The sequence below is a fragment of the Oncorhynchus masou genome, chromosome 31 (genome assembly GCF_036934945.1).
Source record: "Oncorhynchus masou masou isolate Uvic2021 chromosome 31, UVic_Omas_1.1, whole genome shotgun sequence".
NCBI classification, from domain to species: domain Eukaryota; kingdom Metazoa; phylum Chordata; class Actinopteri; order Salmoniformes; family Salmonidae; genus Oncorhynchus; species Oncorhynchus masou.
In genome coordinates this window covers 47,327,897-47,347,279 of record NC_088242.1, presented here as the reverse complement: position 1 = coordinate 47,347,279, position 19,383 = coordinate 47,327,897, and the positions used below count along the sequence as shown (strand labels likewise).

The window sequence follows — 19,383 nt, the reverse complement described above, 5'->3', positions numbered from 1 at the left end:
TCATAGTAATCATCTTCGTGAGGAGACGGTAGTGTTGGTGCTGGCCTGGTCTCACTGCTGTCTCACTTGTCTACATGGTGTCTCCTCACCTCTCATCCCAGACTCTCTCTGCTCTCATCCCAGTGTCTCCTCTCCCACCAGCGAGGCCCCATGACTTCTTCGATGCCCAAACCATGGACGCCATCAGACACCGGGCTATCTGCCTTAACCTGGCCACACACATGGAGAGCACAGGCAAAGGACACAGTGTGGTGTTCCACAGCACGGTTAGTCCGTAAAGGGCATACACACACACACACACACACACACACACAGAGCACCGGCAATGGACACAATGTGGTCTTCAACAGCACGTTTAGTCTATTAACCCTTGGGATCCTGCTACACCAGGCCTGGCCACAAGGCACAAGGCCTGGCCACAAGGCATGGTACATAACCCCAAATTAACCCCCTAGTCCTTACCCCCTAGGCACTGGTGTAGATCTGAGAGGATTGGATAGGAATCTGTAAAATGGCAACAATTCCACTTGGACTATCAAGGGCAAGATGGAGCTACCACCATATTACTTAGACATATCCAATCCTCGGAAATCTACACAAGTGTCAGGGCGTTAGGGTTTAATGGTTGATTTGGGATTCAGAGTTAGAGATTCTCTCATCCTGAAAGTGTTCTTAAGTCCGTCTGTGCTGTTTTTTTTTATCAGTCTTTTTCACTTTAGCTCTAGGGGATGTCAGAGACCAACATTTTACAAAATGGTCTCTGTTCTCACTGAAGATGTTCTCAATGCACTTGCAGTGAACCTTGTGAATGCCCCTAGGATTGATTCAACACTTTACTGCCTCCGGGGGACAAGGGTTACATTCCAAATGGCACCCTATTCCCTACAGTGCACTACTTTTGACCAGGGCCCATAGGGCTAAGTTAAAAAATAGTGTACTATATAGGGTAAAGGGTGCCATTTGGGATGCAGTTAAGGAGTGGACCGACCTCACCGAGGCACTTCTTTGATTTCCGTATTTTTAAAAATTATCAGATAAGGCTGTTTCTGTTTTGCTGACTAAGGCTTTCTCCTCTTGTGTGGCGATTGGTTGACTTTTCAGCCATGTATTAATAGATGCATATTGAATAGTGATTGTCAGTGTGAATATGAATGGTGGACTGAGTTTTGTGAATGACAGTCTGTAATATCGTAGAGCATCACCAGGGGGCAGTTTGTCCCCTTCATTATAATGGTTGTAGGTTGGTTTGTCTCTTCCTTAAAAGCAGAGGAAAGTAAAGGGTATCACAATCAACTGTGCTATTTTATCGCTCACCCAGTAGCTGACTGATTCCTAGTTTGCAGAGGAATGGCACTTGTCACTGGGCAGTATCACAGGGCACCCATGCATCAGTGAGTTTGCCTGCACACACTCTCATACTCAAATCAAGTCAAATCAAATTGTATTTATCACACACAAGTTTAACAGATGTTATTGCGGGTGTAGCGAAATTCTTGTAATGCTCTCATTACAGTACTCAAATGTGCAGGTGTAGACTTTACTGTGAAATGCTTACTAAAAAAGTAAGACATTTTATAAATAGAAAATAGTAGGAGTACTCTTACCCAGGGGTCACATTTACGCAGAATTCTGCATTTTCAAAATAAATATCATAGCACTTCTGTTGTCATCTGATGAAAATTAAGCTATTTTCTGCTGAAAGGGTTGCACTATTGTATATTCTGTGAAGGCAAATTTTATTTACATTTTTTTATTTCACCTTTATTTATTTAACCAGGTAGGCTAGTTGAGAACAAGTTCTCATTTGCAACTGGCCAAGATAAAGCGTAGCAATTCAACACATACAACAACACAGAGTTACACATGAAAAATAAACAGAACATAGTCAATAATACAGTAAAAGAAAAGGTCTATATACAGTGAGTGCAAATGAGGTAAGTTAAGGAAATAAATAGGCTATGGTGGCGAAGTAATTACAATATAGCAATTAAACACTGGAATGGTAGATCGGCAGAAGATGAATGTGTAGGTAGAGCTACTGGGGTGCAAAGGAGCAAAATAAATAAATAAATACCAGTATGGGGATGAGGTAGGTAGATAGATGGGCTGTTTACAGGTGGGCTATGTACAGGTGCAGTGATCTGTAAGCTGCTCTGACAGCTGGTGCTTAAAGCTACTGAGGGAGATGTGAGTCTCCAGCTTCAGAGATTTTTGCAATTCGTTCCAGTCATGGGCAGCAGAGAACTGGAAGGAATGACGACCAAAGGAAGAATTGGCTTTGGGGGTGACCAGTGAGCTATACCTGCTGAAGCGCGTGCTATGAGTTGTACTGCTATGGTGACCAGTGAGCTGAGATAAGGCGGGGCTTTACCTAGCAGAGACTTGTAGATAACCTGTAGCCAGTGGGTTTGGCGACAAGTATGAAGCGAGGACCAAACAACGAGAGCGTACAGGTCACAATGGTGGGTAGTGTATGGGGCTTTGGTGACAAAACAGATGGTACTGTGATAGACTGCATCCAGTTTGTTGAGTAGAGTGTTGGAGGCCAATTTATAGATGACATCACCAAAGTCGAGGATCTGTAGGATGGTCAGTTTTACAAGGGTATGTTTGGCAGCATGAGTGAAGGATGCTTTGTTGCGATATAGGAAGCCAATTCTAGATTTAATTTTGGACTAGAGATGCTTAATGTGAGTCTGGAAGGAGATTTTACAGTCTAACCAGACACCCAGGTATTTGTAGTTGTCCACGTATTCAGAGCCGTCCAGAGTAGTGATGCTGGACGGGCGAGCAGGTGCGGCAGTGATCGATTGAATAGCATGCATTTAGTTTTACTTGCGTTTAAGAGCAGTTGGAGGCCACGGAAGGAGAGTTGTATGGCATTGAAGCTCGTCTGGAGGTTAGTTAACACAGTGTCCAAGGAGGGGCCAGAAGTATACAGAATGGTGTCGTCTGCGTAGAGGTGGATCAGAGAATCACCGGCAGCAAGTCAACATTGATGTATACTGAAAAGAGAGTCAGCCCGAGAATTGAACCCTGTGGCACACCCATAGAGACTGTCAGAGGTCCGGACAACAGGCCCTCCGATTTGACACACTGAACTCTATCAGAGAAGTAGTTGGTAAACCAGGCGAGGCAATTGATTGAGAAACCAAGGCTGTCGAGTCTGCCAATAAGAATGTTGTGATTGACAGTGTCGAAAGCCTTGGCCAGGTCGATGAATACGGCTGCACAGTAATGTCTCTTATTGACGGCGGTTATGATGTTTAGAACCTTGAGCATGGCTGAGGTGCACCCATGACCAGCTATGAAACCAGATTGCATAGCGTAGAAGGTATGGTGGGATTCGAAATGGTCAGTAATATGTTTGTTACCTTGGCTTTCAAAAGCCTTAGAAAGGCAGGGCAGGATAGATATAGGTCTGTAGCAGTTTTGGTCAAGAGTGTCACCCCCTTTGAAGAGTGGGATGACCGCAGCAGCTTTCCAATCTTTGGGAATCTCAGACGATATGAGAGGTTGAACAGGCTAGTAGTAGGGGTTACAACAATTTCGGCAGATAATTTTAGAAAGAGGGGGTCCAGATTGTCTAGCCCGGCTGATTTGTAGGGGTCCAGATTTTGCAGCTCTTTCAGAACATCAGCTATCTGGATTTGGGTAAAGGAGAAATGGTGGGGGCTTTTGGCGTGATGCTGTGGAGGGTGCCGGGCAGTTGACCGGGGTAGGGGTAGCTGTAACCATATGGAAAGCATGGCCAGCCGTAGAAAAAAGGCTTATTGAAATTCCCAATTATAGTGGATATATCGGTGGTGACAGTGTTTCCTAGCCTCAGAGCAGTGGGCAGATGGGAGGAGGTGCTCTTATTCTCCATGGACTTTAGTGTCCCAGAACATTTTTGAGCTAGTACTACATGATGCAAATTTCTGTTTGAAAAAGCTTGCCTTAGCTTTTCTAACTGCCTGTGTATATTTGTTCCTAACTTCCCTGAAAAGTTGCATATCACAGGGGCTATTTGATGCTAATGCAGAACGCCACAGGATGTTTTTGTGCTGGTCAAGGGCTGACAGGTCTGGAGTGAACCAAGGACTATATCTATTCCTAGTTCTACATTTTTTTGAGAGGTGCATGCTTATTTAAGATGTTGAGGAAGGCACTTTTAAAGTATAGCCAGGCATCATCTACTGACGGGATGAGGTCAATGTCATTCCAGGATACCCCGGCCAGGTCGATTTAGAAAGGCCTGCTCCCAGGGAGTGTTTGACAGTGATGAGGGGTGGTCGTTTGGTCGCAGGCAATGAGGCAGTGATCGCTGAGATCTTGATTGAAAACAGCAGAGGTGTATTTGGAGGGTGAGTTAGTTAGGATCACATCTATGAGGGTGCCCGTGTTTACTGATTTGGTAGGTTCATTGATAATTTGTGTGAGATTGCGGGCAACAAGCTTAGATTGTAGGGTGGCCGGGGTGTTAAGCATGTCCCAGTTTAGGTCACCTAGTAGCACGAACTCAGAAGATAGATGGGGGGCAATCAATTCACATGTGGTATCGAGGGCACAGTTGGGGGCAGGGTGCAAGCGGCAACAGTGAGAGACTTGTTTCTGGAAAGGTGAATTTTTAGAAGTAGAAGCTCAAATTGTTTGGGTACAGACTTAGCCTGCAGAGTTCTGTATTACTATCTATCTTTGCAGTAGATTGCAACACCGCCCCCTTTGACAGTTCTATCTTTGCGGAAAAAGTTATAGTTAGCGATGGAGATTTCAGGGTTTTTGGTAGTTTTCCTAAGCCAGGATTCAGACACTGCTAAGACATCTGGGTTGGCAGAGTGTGCTAAAGGTGTGAGTAAAACAAACTTAGGGAGTAGGCTTCTAATGTTAACATGCATAAAACCAAGGCTTTTACATTTACAGAAGTCAACAAATGAGAGCACTTGGGGGGTGGGAGTGGAGCTAGGCACTGCAGGACCTGGATTAACCTCCACATCACCAGAGGAACAGAGGAGAAGTAGAATAAGGGTACGGCTAAATGCTACACAAACTGGCCGTCTAGCACGTTCGGAACAGAGAGTAAAAGGAGCAGGTTTCTGGGCACGATAGCATAGATTCAAGGCATAGTGTACAGACAAAGGTAAAGTAGGATGTGAGTACATTGGAGGTAAACCTAGGCATTGAGTAATGATGAGAGCGATATAGTCTCTAGAGACGTTTAAACCAGGTGATGTCATCCCACATGTTGGAGGTGGAACAACATGGTTGGTTAAGGCATATTGAGCAGGGCTAGAGGCTCTACAGTGAAATAAGACAGTAATCACTAACCTGGACAGTAATGAACGAGGCATATTGATATTAGAGAGAGGCATGCGTAAACAAGTGAACATATGAGTGGTTGGGCTGGCTGGGGACACGGCGATTCAGACTGTTATCAGGCCGATGCTAGCAAGCTAACTGTTAGTAGACCGGGGCTAAACAAGCTAGCAGTTAGCAAGCTGGGTTAGCAAGCAAGCATTTAGCAGGGGCTAGCAGTTACAGACCGGGCAGGCAAGCTAGCAGTTAGCAGACCAGGTTAGCAAGCAAGCAGGGACTAGAAAGTTAACCTTTGGGGGACGTCACGATGGGGGTAGTTCTGTTTTTGCCTCTTCGTGCGGTGACGCCGATAGGCCAGTCGTGGAATTAGTAGGGTTCCAAGTAGCTCTAGGTAGCTAGCAGGCCTAGCATAATGGGCCTTCAGTGGCCGTCGCGCCTGAGGGGCCTGTTGGAGTCCTCAGGTCAGATTATGTCGCTATTCCAGTCGTAGGGGATCTGCAGGTGTCCATGCCCCGTACCGGCTTTAGAAGGGGTCCGGATATTGTAGCCCAAGAGTATGATTCGGTGGTAGCACAGGAGCCCTGGCTGGGCTAGCTTCAAGCTAATTGGTGCTTGCTCTGGGATGGAAACGCTAGCCAGGAGAAGTCATCCGGGATTGCTGTTAGTTAGTTGTGAAGATCCAGATGAAAATGTTCAGTTTGCGGTTGGAATCCGGGGATAAAAATAATAGGTCCGTTATGCTCTTGTTAGAGTCATGTTGTTCGAACTGGCGAGAGCTTTCCGAGCTGAAGGTTAGCTGATGACCGCTGGCAATGGTTTGCTGACTGATAGCTGGTAGTTAGCTGGCTAGCTTCAGTTGAGGGATTCCAGATCCGAAGTAAATATAAATACTTTAGAAAAAAAAGAAGATCCTTGCTCCAAGATCCTAGATGTTGAGGTTTAGCAAAAAAAAAAGAAGATGTAAAACGATATATACAAGGGACACAACAGGACAAAGACGTCTGACTGCTACGCTATCTTGGATTCTTCAAATGGCTATTATAATAATGTTCATGGTGTCCAGGTCAGGGTAAACAAAACATTTCTTCATTAAAACTATCAGAAAGATTGTTGGTACTTATTTAATTTGATCAAAGCCATGAATGAGTGAGTTACTTAGCTTTGTGTCATCAACCTGATAATATATAACGATATTTTGGAGGTTATTTTGCTTTCAAAAAAACAATAGAGAGCGATTGTAATCTGAATAAAGGCCCAAATAAAATTTCTAAAGGCCAAAACATTTATTTCTGTTTTTAGAGGGAGAGAAATGCTGGGCCTATTGTGCGCCGCCCATAAAGGCCAAAATATAGCCCTGCTAATAGCTATAATGGCGCTATACAATGTGACCTTGTGTTTGAAATAATATTTTCCAGTAAGCAACAATTAGTTTATCTTCATTAGACAACTTTGTTCCGATATTATATGCAGACAATTACATTGATGGAAGCAGCGTTCTTTCCGCAATATGAAGCTGATCCACCCCTAAGAAAAAAAGAAAAAAAAACTTTGTTCCAATATTTCTGTAATTCAGTGATATTTATTCCCATAGTAATTCATTATGAATCCATAGCTAAATAAACATCAGCATTTTGAAAGAGTATTTTTATCATTATTTTATTAACAAAAGCATAAAGATGTTGATGAAGAAATACTGTACTGCTGTTTTGAGTTAGAAATGTAACACTTCAGAGTACTTAAGCATCGAATACATTGCCGGTAGGGGGATGTTCACACCTACAGTAGCCATAAAGAGTCTATTGTCCTCCGAATCGGGCTACAAGTGTTTGAAAACCTGTTTTCAAAAACCCACCAGCTGTCCATCACTACTGTAAATAAAACACAGCATCTTGTTGACATTATTTCTACATTGTTAGCCCAGAAAATCTCAAGTGTTATTACATACAGCTGGGAAGAACTATTGGAAATAAAAGCGATGTCAACTTACAACCAGGAATACGTCCTTCCCGAAGCAGTCCTCCACCCTGGACATGCGATCTTATCCCAGAGGCCTTCCCAAAACAGCGCAGTCACCACAGGAGAGGCAGACAGAGCGGCCTACTGGTCAGACTCAGAAGGCGAGCACACCATCCACCACTTCCGAGCATTTTACTCGCCAATGTCCAATCTCTAGATAACAAGGTGGATGAAATTAGGGCACGAGTTGCCTTCCAGAAGGACATCAGAGATTGTAACATGGCTCACTCGGGATATATTGTCAGAGTCGGTACAGCCACCCGGTTTCTTCAAGCATCGCGCCGACAGAAACAAAAATCTCTCTGGTAAGAAGAAGGGTGGGCGTGTATGCCTTATGATAAACGACTCATGATAACAACAACATACAGGAACTCAAGTCCTTTTGTTCACCCGACCTAGAATTCCTTACAATCAAATGCCGACCGCATTATCTTCCAAGAGAATTCTCTTCGATTATAGTCACAGCCATGTATATCCCCCCCAAGCAGATCCCTTGTCGGCCCTGAAAGAACTTCACTGGACTCTATGTAAACTGGAAACCATAAATGCTGAGGCTGCATTTATTGTAGCTGGGGATTTTAACAAAGCTAACCTAAGAATGATACTTCCTAAATTCTATCGTTATATCAAATGCTTGACAGGGGCTGGTAGCTTTCTGGATCATTGCTACTCTAACTTCTGCGACGCACACAAAGCCCTCCCCCGCCCTGCCTTCGGCAAATCTGAGCATGACTCCATTTTGTTGTTCCCAGCCTATAGACATAATCTAAAATGGGAAACGCCTGCGTTCAGGTCAATACAACGCTGGTCTGACCAATCGGATTCCACGCTCCAAGATTGTTTCGATCATGTTGACTGGGATATGTTCCGGATAGCCTCAGACAATAACATTGACGTATACGCTGACTCGGTGAGCGAGTTTATTAGCAAGTGCATCGGATATTCTTCTCTGCAGATCCTCTCAAGCTCTGTCAGGTTGTATGGGGAGCATCGCTGCACAGCTATTTTCAGGTCTCTCCATTGATGTTCGATAGCGTTCATGTCCGGGTTCTGGCTGGGTCACTCAAGGACATTCAGAGACTTGTCCTGAAGCCACTGCGTTGGTTTGGCTGTGTGCTTAGGGTCATTTTCCTGTTGGAAGGTGAACCGTCACCCCATTCTGAGGTCCTGAGCTCTCTGGCACAGGTTTTCAAGAATCTGTACTTTGTTCCATTCATCTTTCCATTGATCCTGACTTGTACCCCAGTCCCTGCCTCTGAAAAACATCCCCACAGCATGATGCTACCACTACAATGCTTCATTGTAGGGATAGTGCTAGGTTTCCTCCAGTTGTGTCGTTTGGCATTCAGGCCAAAGTGTTCAATCTTGGTTTCATCAGACCGGAGAATCTTGTTTCTCATGGTCTGAAAGTCTTTAGGTGCCTTTTGGCGAACTCAAGCGGACTGTCATGTGCCTTTTACAGAGGAGTGGCTTCCGTCTGGCCAGTCTACCATTTAGGTCTGATTGGTAGAGTGCTGCAGAGATGGTTGTCCTTCTGGAAGGTTCCCTCATCTCCACAAGGGAACTCTAGAGCTCTGTCAGGGTGACCATTGGGTTCTTGGACACCTCCCTGACCAAGGCACTTCTGACCTGATTGCTCAGTTTGGCCAGGCGGCCAGCTCTAGGAAGAGTATTGGTGGTTCCAAACTTATTTAATTTAAGAATGATGGAGGCCACTGTTTTAAGGACATTTTTCGGTACCCTTTCCCAGATCTTTACCTTGACACCATCCTGTCTTGGAGCTCTACTGGCTTGGTTTTTACTCTGACATGCACTGTCAGCTGTGGGACCTTATATAGACAGGCGTGTACCTTTCCAAATCATGTCCAATCAATTGAATTGACCACATGTGGACTCCAATCAAGTTGCAGAAACATTTCAAGGATGATCAATGGAAACAGAATACATCTGAGCTCAATTTCGAGTCTCATAGCAAAGGTTCTGAAATCTTAAATAAGGTATTTCTTAAAACCTGTTTTCACTTTGTAATTATGGGGAATTTTGTGTAGATTGCTGAGGATCTTGTTTTATTTAATCTGTTTTAGAATGAGGCTGTAACGTAACAAAATGTTAATGGATCTGAATACTTTCCGAAGGCAAATATGTATTTCTGAGATTATATGAACTTGATTGGGCATTCAATCATTTCTTTATCTATTAATCATCATTAAGTGTCTCCCTGGTCTTCATCACATTTTTGTTTGACACCTGTCACCATCTGATCCTACTAAGACATGATGAGCATAGTATTGTGTAGTGTGTACTGACTGTGCACCAGGACAGTGAAGCTTGTAGAGCTGTTCATGCCGTGTCAGTGTGAAATATAGGGAATTGGCTAGGGAAACTGACAGCTCAATTATGTTACATACTGCCTCTAATAAAAAACTCACATTGTGCTGTCGGAAAACTTCATAATATCGGTCTTCAATTATTTGGCTGCTAGTTTCATTGTTTTATTCAGGTCTAGTGTGATTGATGCAAAAATAACAGCTGAAGTTTGAGCTAACTAGGTACATCAACTGGCGAAGACTAGCCAAGTTAATATACTTCTTTTAAAACGGGACAAAACAAAGACTACAAAACCTTTCCATACACACAACAGCTATTAGATACTGCTACCTGACAGACACTGAGATAGTTAGAGCCTAGAGCTAAATTGGCTGTGGTAGCTACTAGCTAGCTACTTTAGCTAGTTCATTCACTTCAGACAGAACTTCAGTTGAGAGGGGATGAAACATTAGCTGACGTTACATGTCAGTTAGCTACACTACTGTCATGGAAATGTTCAGTCAATAATATTTCTCAAATACTGAATCCGGTGAGTTCAAATCGACTTTATTACAAAGTAATATAAGCTGAGCTGGTTCATGAAGCAACTGACTTTCCAGTCTTGGCACACACTTTTTATACAGGTTTCATCCTTAAGTCACACACACAGTACCTCCTCTTTATGTTAATGATTAATCCCCTCTGGCATTTAGCCACTATCTTTTTGGTGGTGTAACCATAGCAACAGTCAACATTAGGCCATAGCAATGGTTAAAAAATAAACAGACATGCCCACTCCTAAGACAGGTGCCTTTCTAATGGTGCCTAATGACCTAGACACACACAGAGAGTGCACTTATTGTGTGCATGTCTAAGCTGTATAATGTGCAAGCAAAATTCCCAATATATTCCTCCTCTGGGGCGTACTAAGTCCCAAACCTTAAAGTTTGTTCCAGTACAAGTGAGAAGGAAAGCATCTTCTATGTTGCTAAGGAGACAATCTGCCTCCCTTTCACCTTATCAACCTTTGCTTCACTTTCTCATTCATACTGGGGAGTCGGGACCAAACCTCTCCTTTCACATATTGCTAGAAGGAAGTAAAAGATCCCTCCTCAAGCCAAGTGTTCTTTAACATACAGTGTATGCATTTTTTAGCACTGCCCGAGGTTCTCGGTTATGTAAAATATAAGAATAACAAAAACATAAAAAAAATAATTAACTAAACCTCATAATCCTTTATAATGATGTTCTCAATATGACACAACATCTGGCCCTCCCTCACAGACACCTCTCTAACAACTATTTGGTCATAAGTGAAAAAACCTGTTAAAGAATTAAGGGCATGGTCCATGGACTCTTGTAACTGGAAAACCCTATGTCACATACATGTCTAGGCGAACAGATATTCAGAAGGTCTAACATAATTTATCATTCAGCAACTGTTACATTGAGTACATGGTTATATTCTGTTGTACTATGTGCACACTTTAAACACATTCCTTATCCCAACATAAGGGGCAGTCCCCCTTTTGGCACATGGCACAGAAAATTGGGTCAGCATGATGAAAATGTCCAAGTTTCACATCATCTAGTTTGTACCATTTTCACAAACCTCAAACATTGCAGGTTCAGGTACTGTTAATATTCCTGTAACGGGGGATTTGCTACACAGTATACAATTGTCCATTCTATGTTTTTGGGCTGGCCCACTTATACCAGCCATTTTTTGTTGCTTTTCTCAATTTTGGGTCAATGTTTGATTCTGGGGTAGTTTCTTCATTGTGGCTACCCCAGGTTGTAACAGATGTCCAGATTTTCTGTAGCAACCCACTTTCTTGTGGTTTCATCATCTGTCCTGGTTTCCACTGTCTGTTAGGAGGACCATGTGAGGGCAGAGAAGTCGATGGTAGGGAGTCTCATTCCCATTCTCCTGACGTTATTTCTCCGTCCCCTTGGACAGTGCCTCCGTCAGGGATATCTGCCAGAGTAGGTATGTCATCAGGAGTAACAGGCATGTCACTCCTCTTTATCCCTGGACTCTGGATATTCAGGAGAGAGTGTCTGTTGGCTATTGGGAGATGCACCTTGGTCCTCTTCTCCTTCTGTTTCCTCCAGGCTCCTGCCTGGTGTATCAGCATCCTCTTCTTCCTCATGGCTCGATGGTCGATCGCCGATCCCCTCCGGAACTCTGGTTTAAATGGTACCATGTAGTGCTTCCTGTCACCTGGACGGCTGTTGGTGTTGCTCGGACCACTTCGTAGGGACCCTCTCACCTTGGCTCGTTCCACTTCCTCCGGAACACTCTGTAGACCTGGTCCCCTGGGATCACCGGACAGGGAACCTCTGATCCTGGTTCAGATTTTCACCTTTTTCCGGGAGGTTTTCAAACTCAGAGACTTATGGCCTCTGTTCTATGGTTACACCATACATAATCTTATTTCCATCTCTCATCACACAACAAAATGACATTCCAGCTGAAGCTGGTGGATTCCTTCACTTCATCTGAGCTGCTTTTAGTCTCTCCACTTTCTCCTTCTGGTTCCTAAGAGATTGGTAGCATAATAATAAGTATTGGAAAGCAACGAAAAACACAAAACATAACAGTATTAGCAATGTAAGTTATGCATAATTATATATGCATGAAGACCAAAGACTGAGACCATGACAATTCCCACTCTCTCTTCACCGTGCTCTATACCGCCAGTATACTTTTCTGCTGGACACCACAAAAATGAAGGCCCTAAAAAGCCTCCTCATGCTTTCGACCAGTCTTCCCCTTTCCGGCCTCAGGTTCTGAGAGGTGTACCCAAGCTATGTCATTTCACTTTGTTCCCCATCTCCTTCATTGCCACTTGATAGGCACGTCACCTGATAGGAAAGTGTGTATCCCTAATCAACGCTACATTCTCTTGAGGTAACTCAGCACTGCATATGCTTTCACATAAATGCCTTCAAAATATTATTTAGAATGCAATTACCTCTACATCTATCCTCTTTCATATGATGCATTAACCAATAAAGCAGCTAACCCAACTATGATGTTAAAGTAGCTCCCAGACCCAACCCATCTGCATGTCTACAGTGGAATCTAGTCTCTCTCTTTGGTGCCGCTTCCTCTGTCATGTCTTCAAGCTCACCCATTATGCAGCTGGACCTTTCTTCTCGGGAGAACTATGCACCCACCGAGGAGAGACATGACGATCTCCACCGCTGCAGGTGCTGTAAGGAGTACTGTGTGTGGACCAGAACAACGATGTCCCAACACCCCCACCTGGTGTATCTTGATGTACACTCAATCTCCAGAATTCAGCCCATGCCCTTGGTTATCTCTGGCTCCTTATGTGCTGCTTTCAACTGAGGACATACACACTGCAACACATGGGTCATTTCCTGACAACATAGACTCTCCTCCAATGGCAAGATCACTAATTTGTGATATTTAAATAACAGCCCCCCCTGTACTTCCATCAGTGTCCCAGTTACCAAGCCATGTGGCAGAGGTCTTCATAAACTGATATCCCAACAATGCTACTAAAATAACCCCTGCTACTACTAACATGGCCCATGCCTATGCCTCAATTACGGCCCCTAATGCAGCTGCCGTAAGAATAATTCCTGCATGTAATCTGTCAAGTGTGTCAAGAATATCCAACTTAACAAAAGTCTGAGCCACAGGTTTCTTGAAAGTTTGCCATAGTGTCTGAAATGTCACCACTATCTCTTTTACTCTCACCATGCTCTGGGTATGTGTAATTTTCAATTTAACTTCATTAACTCCCTATATTGTGCACAGTTGGCTGTCCTCCCTCTCCTATGAGCTATCTCCTGTAACAATATACAGTCTCTGGGAATGACACTTCTATATCACCACAACCTTAATTTATGAGCCCCCACAGATCTTTACTGCAGTCACGTTCAATCCCACTTAACAGCCCTGTGTAAATATTCTGTCTCAAACACCTCCTACTACAGATACATTTGCACATATATCAGTCCATCAAACCCATAACACACTAGTCACTACTCCTAATGCACTTCAGTTTTATATACTACATACTACAACATTCTCAATTCAATTAGTCATTATACATCAATCCCTCCTGACGGAGGAGAATGCTATGGGTCGATAGTCATTTAGCTCAGTTACCTTAGCTTTCTTGGGAACTGGAACAATGGTGTCCCTCTTGAAGCACGTGGGAACAGCAGCCTGGGATAAGGATTGATTGAATATGTACGTAAACACACCAGCCAGCAGGTCTGCGCATGCTCTGAGGACGCGGCTAGGGATGCCGTCTGGGCTGGCAGCCTTGCGAGGGTTAACACATTTAAATGCTCTACTCACGTTGGCTGCAGTGAAGAAGAGTCTGCAGGTTTTGTTAGCGGACCATGTCGTTGGCACTGCATTGTCCTGAAAGTGAGTCCATTATTTATTTTTTTGTAGTCCATGATTGACTGTAGACCCTGCCACATACCTTGCGTGTCTGAGCCGTTGAATTGTGACTCTACTTTGTCTCTATACTGACGCATAGCTTGTTTGATTGCCTTTCAGAGGGAATTGCTACACTGTTTGTATTCGGTCATGTTTCTGGTCGCCTTGCCCTGATTTAAAAGCAGTGGTTCGTGCTTTCAGCTTTGCACGAATACTGCCATCAATCCATGGTTTCTGGTTGGAGAAGGTTTTAATAGTTGCTGTGGGTACATCTGTCGGTGCCGGACAACAACATCTGCTAACCATGTGTATGTGACAAATACATTTGATTTGATTTTGAGTATGGCTGAAAAAAAACTTGTTAAATAGATATTTCCTTAAATTAACTTAATGACAAAAATATGCACAATCGTTTGTCTCTACATTAACCAACATATTCCTCTCAATTGTACATTTTTTGCTTGACTCGTTATGACGTTATAACTACATACATTTGCTTTCCCGTAATGTTTTGTCAGCCATCTTTCCGCGTTAAATTTGTCATTGGAACCACTCAATCTGATTGGTCATATAAAAATCTTGTGATCCAATTGCATAATGACTGCTATAACGCTCCCTTGTGGTGGTCTGGAGCAATGAAGCTGTGACGCTTGGTACCTCTAAGTCCTCTAAGGAGGAACGACTGTATATTCACGTCATCAAATAATTGATTATAACACTGTTTTGCAATGAAGGTCTACAGTAGCTTCAACAGCACTCTGTAGGGTAGCATCATGGTGTAGGCTAGCATCTGTCCGCCTCTGGGTACATTGACTTCATACAAAACCTAGGAGGCTCAAGGTTCTCACCCCCTTCCATAGACTTACACAGTAATAATGACAACTTCCGGAGGACGTCCTGCTACCTGTCAGAGCTCTTGCAGCATGAACTGACATGTTGTCCACCCAAGCAAAGGATCAGATACTTAATATACACTGCTTAAAAAATAAAGGGAACACTTTATCAACACAATGTATCTCCAAGTCAATCACACTTCTGTGGAAATTATAGGCAATTATTATTTTTTGATTTTTTATTTCACCTTTATTTAACCAGGTAGGCTAGTTGAGAACAAGTTCTCATTTGCAACTGCGACCTGGCCAAGATAAAGCATAGCAGTGTGAACAGACAACACAGAGTTACACATGGAGTAAACAATAAACAAGTCAATAACACAGTAGAAAAAAAGGGGAGTCTATATACATTGTGTGCAAAAGGCATGAGGAGGTAGGCTAATAATTACAATTTTGCAGATTAACACTGGGGTGATAAATGATCAGATGGTCATGTACAGGTAGAGATATTGGTGAGCAAAAGAGCAGAAAAGTAATTAGCAAGACACCCCCAATAAAGGAGTGGTTCTGCAGGGGGTGACCACAGACCACTTCTCAGTTCCTAAGCTTCCTGGCTGAAGTTTTGTTCACTTTTGAATGCTGGTGGTGTTTTCACTCTAGTGGTAGCATGAGACTGAGTCTACAACCCACACAAGTGGCTCAGGTAAGTGGATGGCACATCAATGCGAGCTGTGGCAAGAAGGTTTGCTGTGTCTGTCAGCGTAGTGTCCAGAGCATGGAGTCGCTACCAGGAGACAGGCCAGTACATCAGGAGACTTGGAGGAGGCCGTAGGAGGACAACAACCCAGCAGCAGGACCGCTACCTCAGCCTTTGTGCAAGTAGGAACCTCCAGCAGGCCACAAATGTGCATGTGTCTGCTCAAACGGTCAGAAACAGACTCCATGAGGGTGGTATGAGAGCCCAACATCCACAGGTGGGGGTTGTGCTTACAGCCCAACACCGTGCAGGACGTTTGGCATTTGCCAGAGAACACCAAGATTGGCAAATTCGCCACTGGTGCCCTGTGCTCTTCACAGATGAAAGCAGGTTCACACTGAGCACGTGACAGAGTCTGGAGATGCCGTGGAGAACGTTCTGCTGCTTGCAACATCTTCCAGCATGACCGGTTTGGCGGTGGGTCAGTCATGGTGTGGGGTGGCATTTCTTTGGTGGGCAGAAACCACAGCCCTGTGCGTAGCCCTCCATGTGCTCGCCAGAGGTAGCCTGACTGCCATTAGGTACCGAGATGAGATCCTCAGACCCCTTGTGGGACCATCTGCTGGTGCAGTTGGCCCTGGGTTCCTCCTAATGCAAGACAATGCTAGACCTCATGTGGCTGGAGTGTGTCAGCAGTTCCTGCAAGAGGAAGGCATTGATGTTATGGACTGCCCCGCCCGTTCCCCAGACCTGAATCCAATTGAGCACGTCTGGGACATCATGTCTCGCTCCATCCACCAACGCCACGTTGCACCACAGACTGTCCAGGAGTTGGCGGATGCTTTAGTCCAGGTCTGGGAGGAGATCCCTCAGGAGACCATCCGCCACCTCATCTGGAGCATGCCCAGGCGTTGTAGGGAGGTCATACAGGCACGTGGAGGCCACACACACTAATGACCCTCAAATGGACTTGTTTTAAGGACATTACATCAAAGTTGGATCAGCCTGTAGTGTGGTTTTCCACTTTAATTTTGAGTGTGACTCCAAATCCAGACCTCCATGGGTTGATAAATTTGATTTCCATTGATAATTTTTGTGTGATTTTGTTGTCAGCACATTCGACTATGTAAAGAAAAAAAGTATTTAATAAGAATATTTCATTCATTCAGATCTAGGATGTGTTATTTTAGTGTTCCCTTTATTTTTTTGAGCAGTGTAGTACTGAAAGTATAAGCTGGCTAGCACTGCAGTGCATAAAATGCATTGAGTAGTTGACTCAGAGATAGACAGTTTTGAATAAATTAATTTCTTCCAAAATTAAGGAAGAGAGCGCAACATTTCATAGTGTTTTTTTCACTTTCACCTACTTAGCTAGTCAAATGCAGCCAGTTAGTTCAGCCTACTCAAACAGAGGTATGTTAGCTTGCTAGCTATTGGTAGCCAATACCGGAACTCTTCAATGTCAAGGTAAGCTTTTGATGTTATGAATTTATTGACCCCGGGGCTCACGGGTGTAACCGCTAAACTGATTGCTGCTGACTACAATGTACTGCATGATTGTAGCGCGTTTACTAATACGTTAGTTGTTGGTAGTAGCTATGTTGATGATGACGTGAGAATGATGTAGGCTGTCACGTCATCGCCAAGGAACTTGAGAGCTTCAAGTTCCTTGGCGTCCACATCATTAACAAACTAACATTTTTTATTTCACCATTATTTAACCAGGTAGGCAAGTTGAGAACAAGTTCTCATTTACAATTGCGACCTGGCCAAGATAAAGCAAAGCAGTTTGACACATACAATGACAGAGTTACACATGGAGTAAAACAAACATACAGTCAATACTACAGTATAAACAAGTCTTTATACGATGTGAGCAAATGAGGTGAGATAAGGGAGGTAAAGGCAAAAAAAGGCCATGGTGGCAAAGTAAATACAATATAGCAAGTAAAACACTGGAATGGTAGATTTGCAATGGAAGAATGTGCAAAGTAGAAATAAAAAGAATGGGGTGCAAAAAAGCAAAATAAATAAATTAAAGACAGTAGGGAAAGAGGTAGTTGTTTGGGCTAAATAATAGGTGGGCTATGTACAGGTGCAGTAATCTGTGAGCTGCTCTGACAGTTGGTGCTTAAAGCTAGTGAGGGAGATAAGTGTTTCCAGTTTCAGAGATTCTTGTAGTTCGTTCCAGTCATTGGCAGCAGAGAACTGGAAGGAGAGGCGGCCAAAGAAAGAATTGGTTTTGGGGGTGACCAGAGAGATATACCTGCTGGAGCGTGTGCTACAGGTGGGAGATGCTATGGTGACCAGCGAGCTGAGATAAGGCGGGACTTTACCTAGCAGGGTCTTGTAGATGACATTGAGCCAGTGGGTTTGGCGACGAGTATGAAGCGAGGGCCAGCCAACGGGAGCGTACAGGTCGCAATGGTGGGTAGTATATGGGGCGTTGGTGACAAAACGGATTGCACTGTGATAGACTGCATCCAATTTGTTGAGTAGGGTATTGGAGGCTATTTTGTAAATGACATCGCCAACGTCGAGGATTGGTAGGATGGTCAGTTTTACAAGGGTATGTTTGGCAGCATGAGTGAAGGATACTTTGTTGCGAAATAGGAAGCCAATTCTAGATTTAACTTTGGATTGGAGATGTTTGATATGGGTCTGGAAGGAGAGTTTACAGTCTAACCAGACACCTAAGTATTTGTAGTTGTCCACGTATTCTAAGTCAGAGCCGTCCAGAGTAGTGATGTTGGACAGGCGGGTAGGTGCAGGTAGCGATTGGTTGAAGAGCATGCATTTAGTTTTACTTGTATTTAAGAGCAATTGGAGGCCACGGAAGGAGTGTTGTAATGGCATTGAAGCTTGCCTGGAGGGTTATTAACACAGTGTCCAAAGAAGGGCCAGAAGTATACAGAATGGTGTCGCCTGCGTAGAGGTGGATCAGAGACTCACCAGCAGCAAGAGCGACCTCATTGATGTATACAGAGAAGAGAGTCGGTCCAAGAATTGAACCCTATGGCACCCCCTTAGAGACTGCCAGAGGTCCGGACAGCAGACCCTCCGATTTGACACACTGAACTCTATCAGAGAAATAGTTAGTAAACCAGGCAAGGCAATCATTTGAGAAACCAAGGCTGTCGAGTCTGCCAATAAGAATGTTGTGATTGACAGAGTCGAAAGCCTTGGCCAGATCAATGAATACGGCTGCACAGTAATGTTTCTTATCGATGGCGGTTAAGATATCGTTTAGGACCTTGAGCGTGGCTGAGGTGCACCCGTGACCAGCTCTGAAACCAGATTGCATAGCAGCGAAGGTATGGTGAGATTCGAAATGGTCGGTAATCTGTTTGTTGACTTGGCTTTCGAAGACCTTAGAAAGGCATGGTAGGATAGATATAGGTCTGTAGCAGTTTGGTCAAGAGTGTCCCCCCTTTGAAGAGGGGTATGACATGGTCCAAACACACCAAGACAGTCATGAGGTGGGCATGACAACCTATTCCCCCTCAGGAGACTAAAAATATTTGGCATGGGTCCTCAGATGCTCAAAAGGTTTTACTGCTGCACCATCGAGAGCATCATGACGGGCTGCATCACTGCCAGGTATGGCAACTGCTCGGCCTCTGGCCGCAAGTCAGTACAGCGGGTAGTGCGTACGGCCCAGTACATCACTAGTTCCAAGCTTTCTGCCATCCAGGACTTCCATACCAGGCGGTGTCAGAGGAAGGCTCTAAAAATTGTCAAAGACTCCAGCCACCATAGTCACTTCTTTCTGCTACCGCACGGCAAGCGGTCCCGGAGCACCAAGT

General features: G+C 44.1%; 1 protein-coding gene across 2 annotated transcripts in view; it reads left to right on the top strand.

The window, feature by feature from the left end:
• LOC135524028 (zinc finger protein aebp2-like) overlaps window positions 1-19,383 on the top strand; it is a 56,648-nt gene that overhangs the window by 14,292 nt on the left and 22,973 nt on the right. Inside the window, exon 5 of one of the 2 annotated variants that reach the window (XM_064951155.1) lies at window positions 142-266. In XM_064951155.1, coding sequence (XP_064807227.1) covers window positions 142-266 — 125 coding nt within the window. Of the gene's footprint in view, window positions 1-123; window positions 267-19,383 lie in introns of both variants that reach the window. The other variant, XM_064951154.1, reaches the window with a different exon arrangement.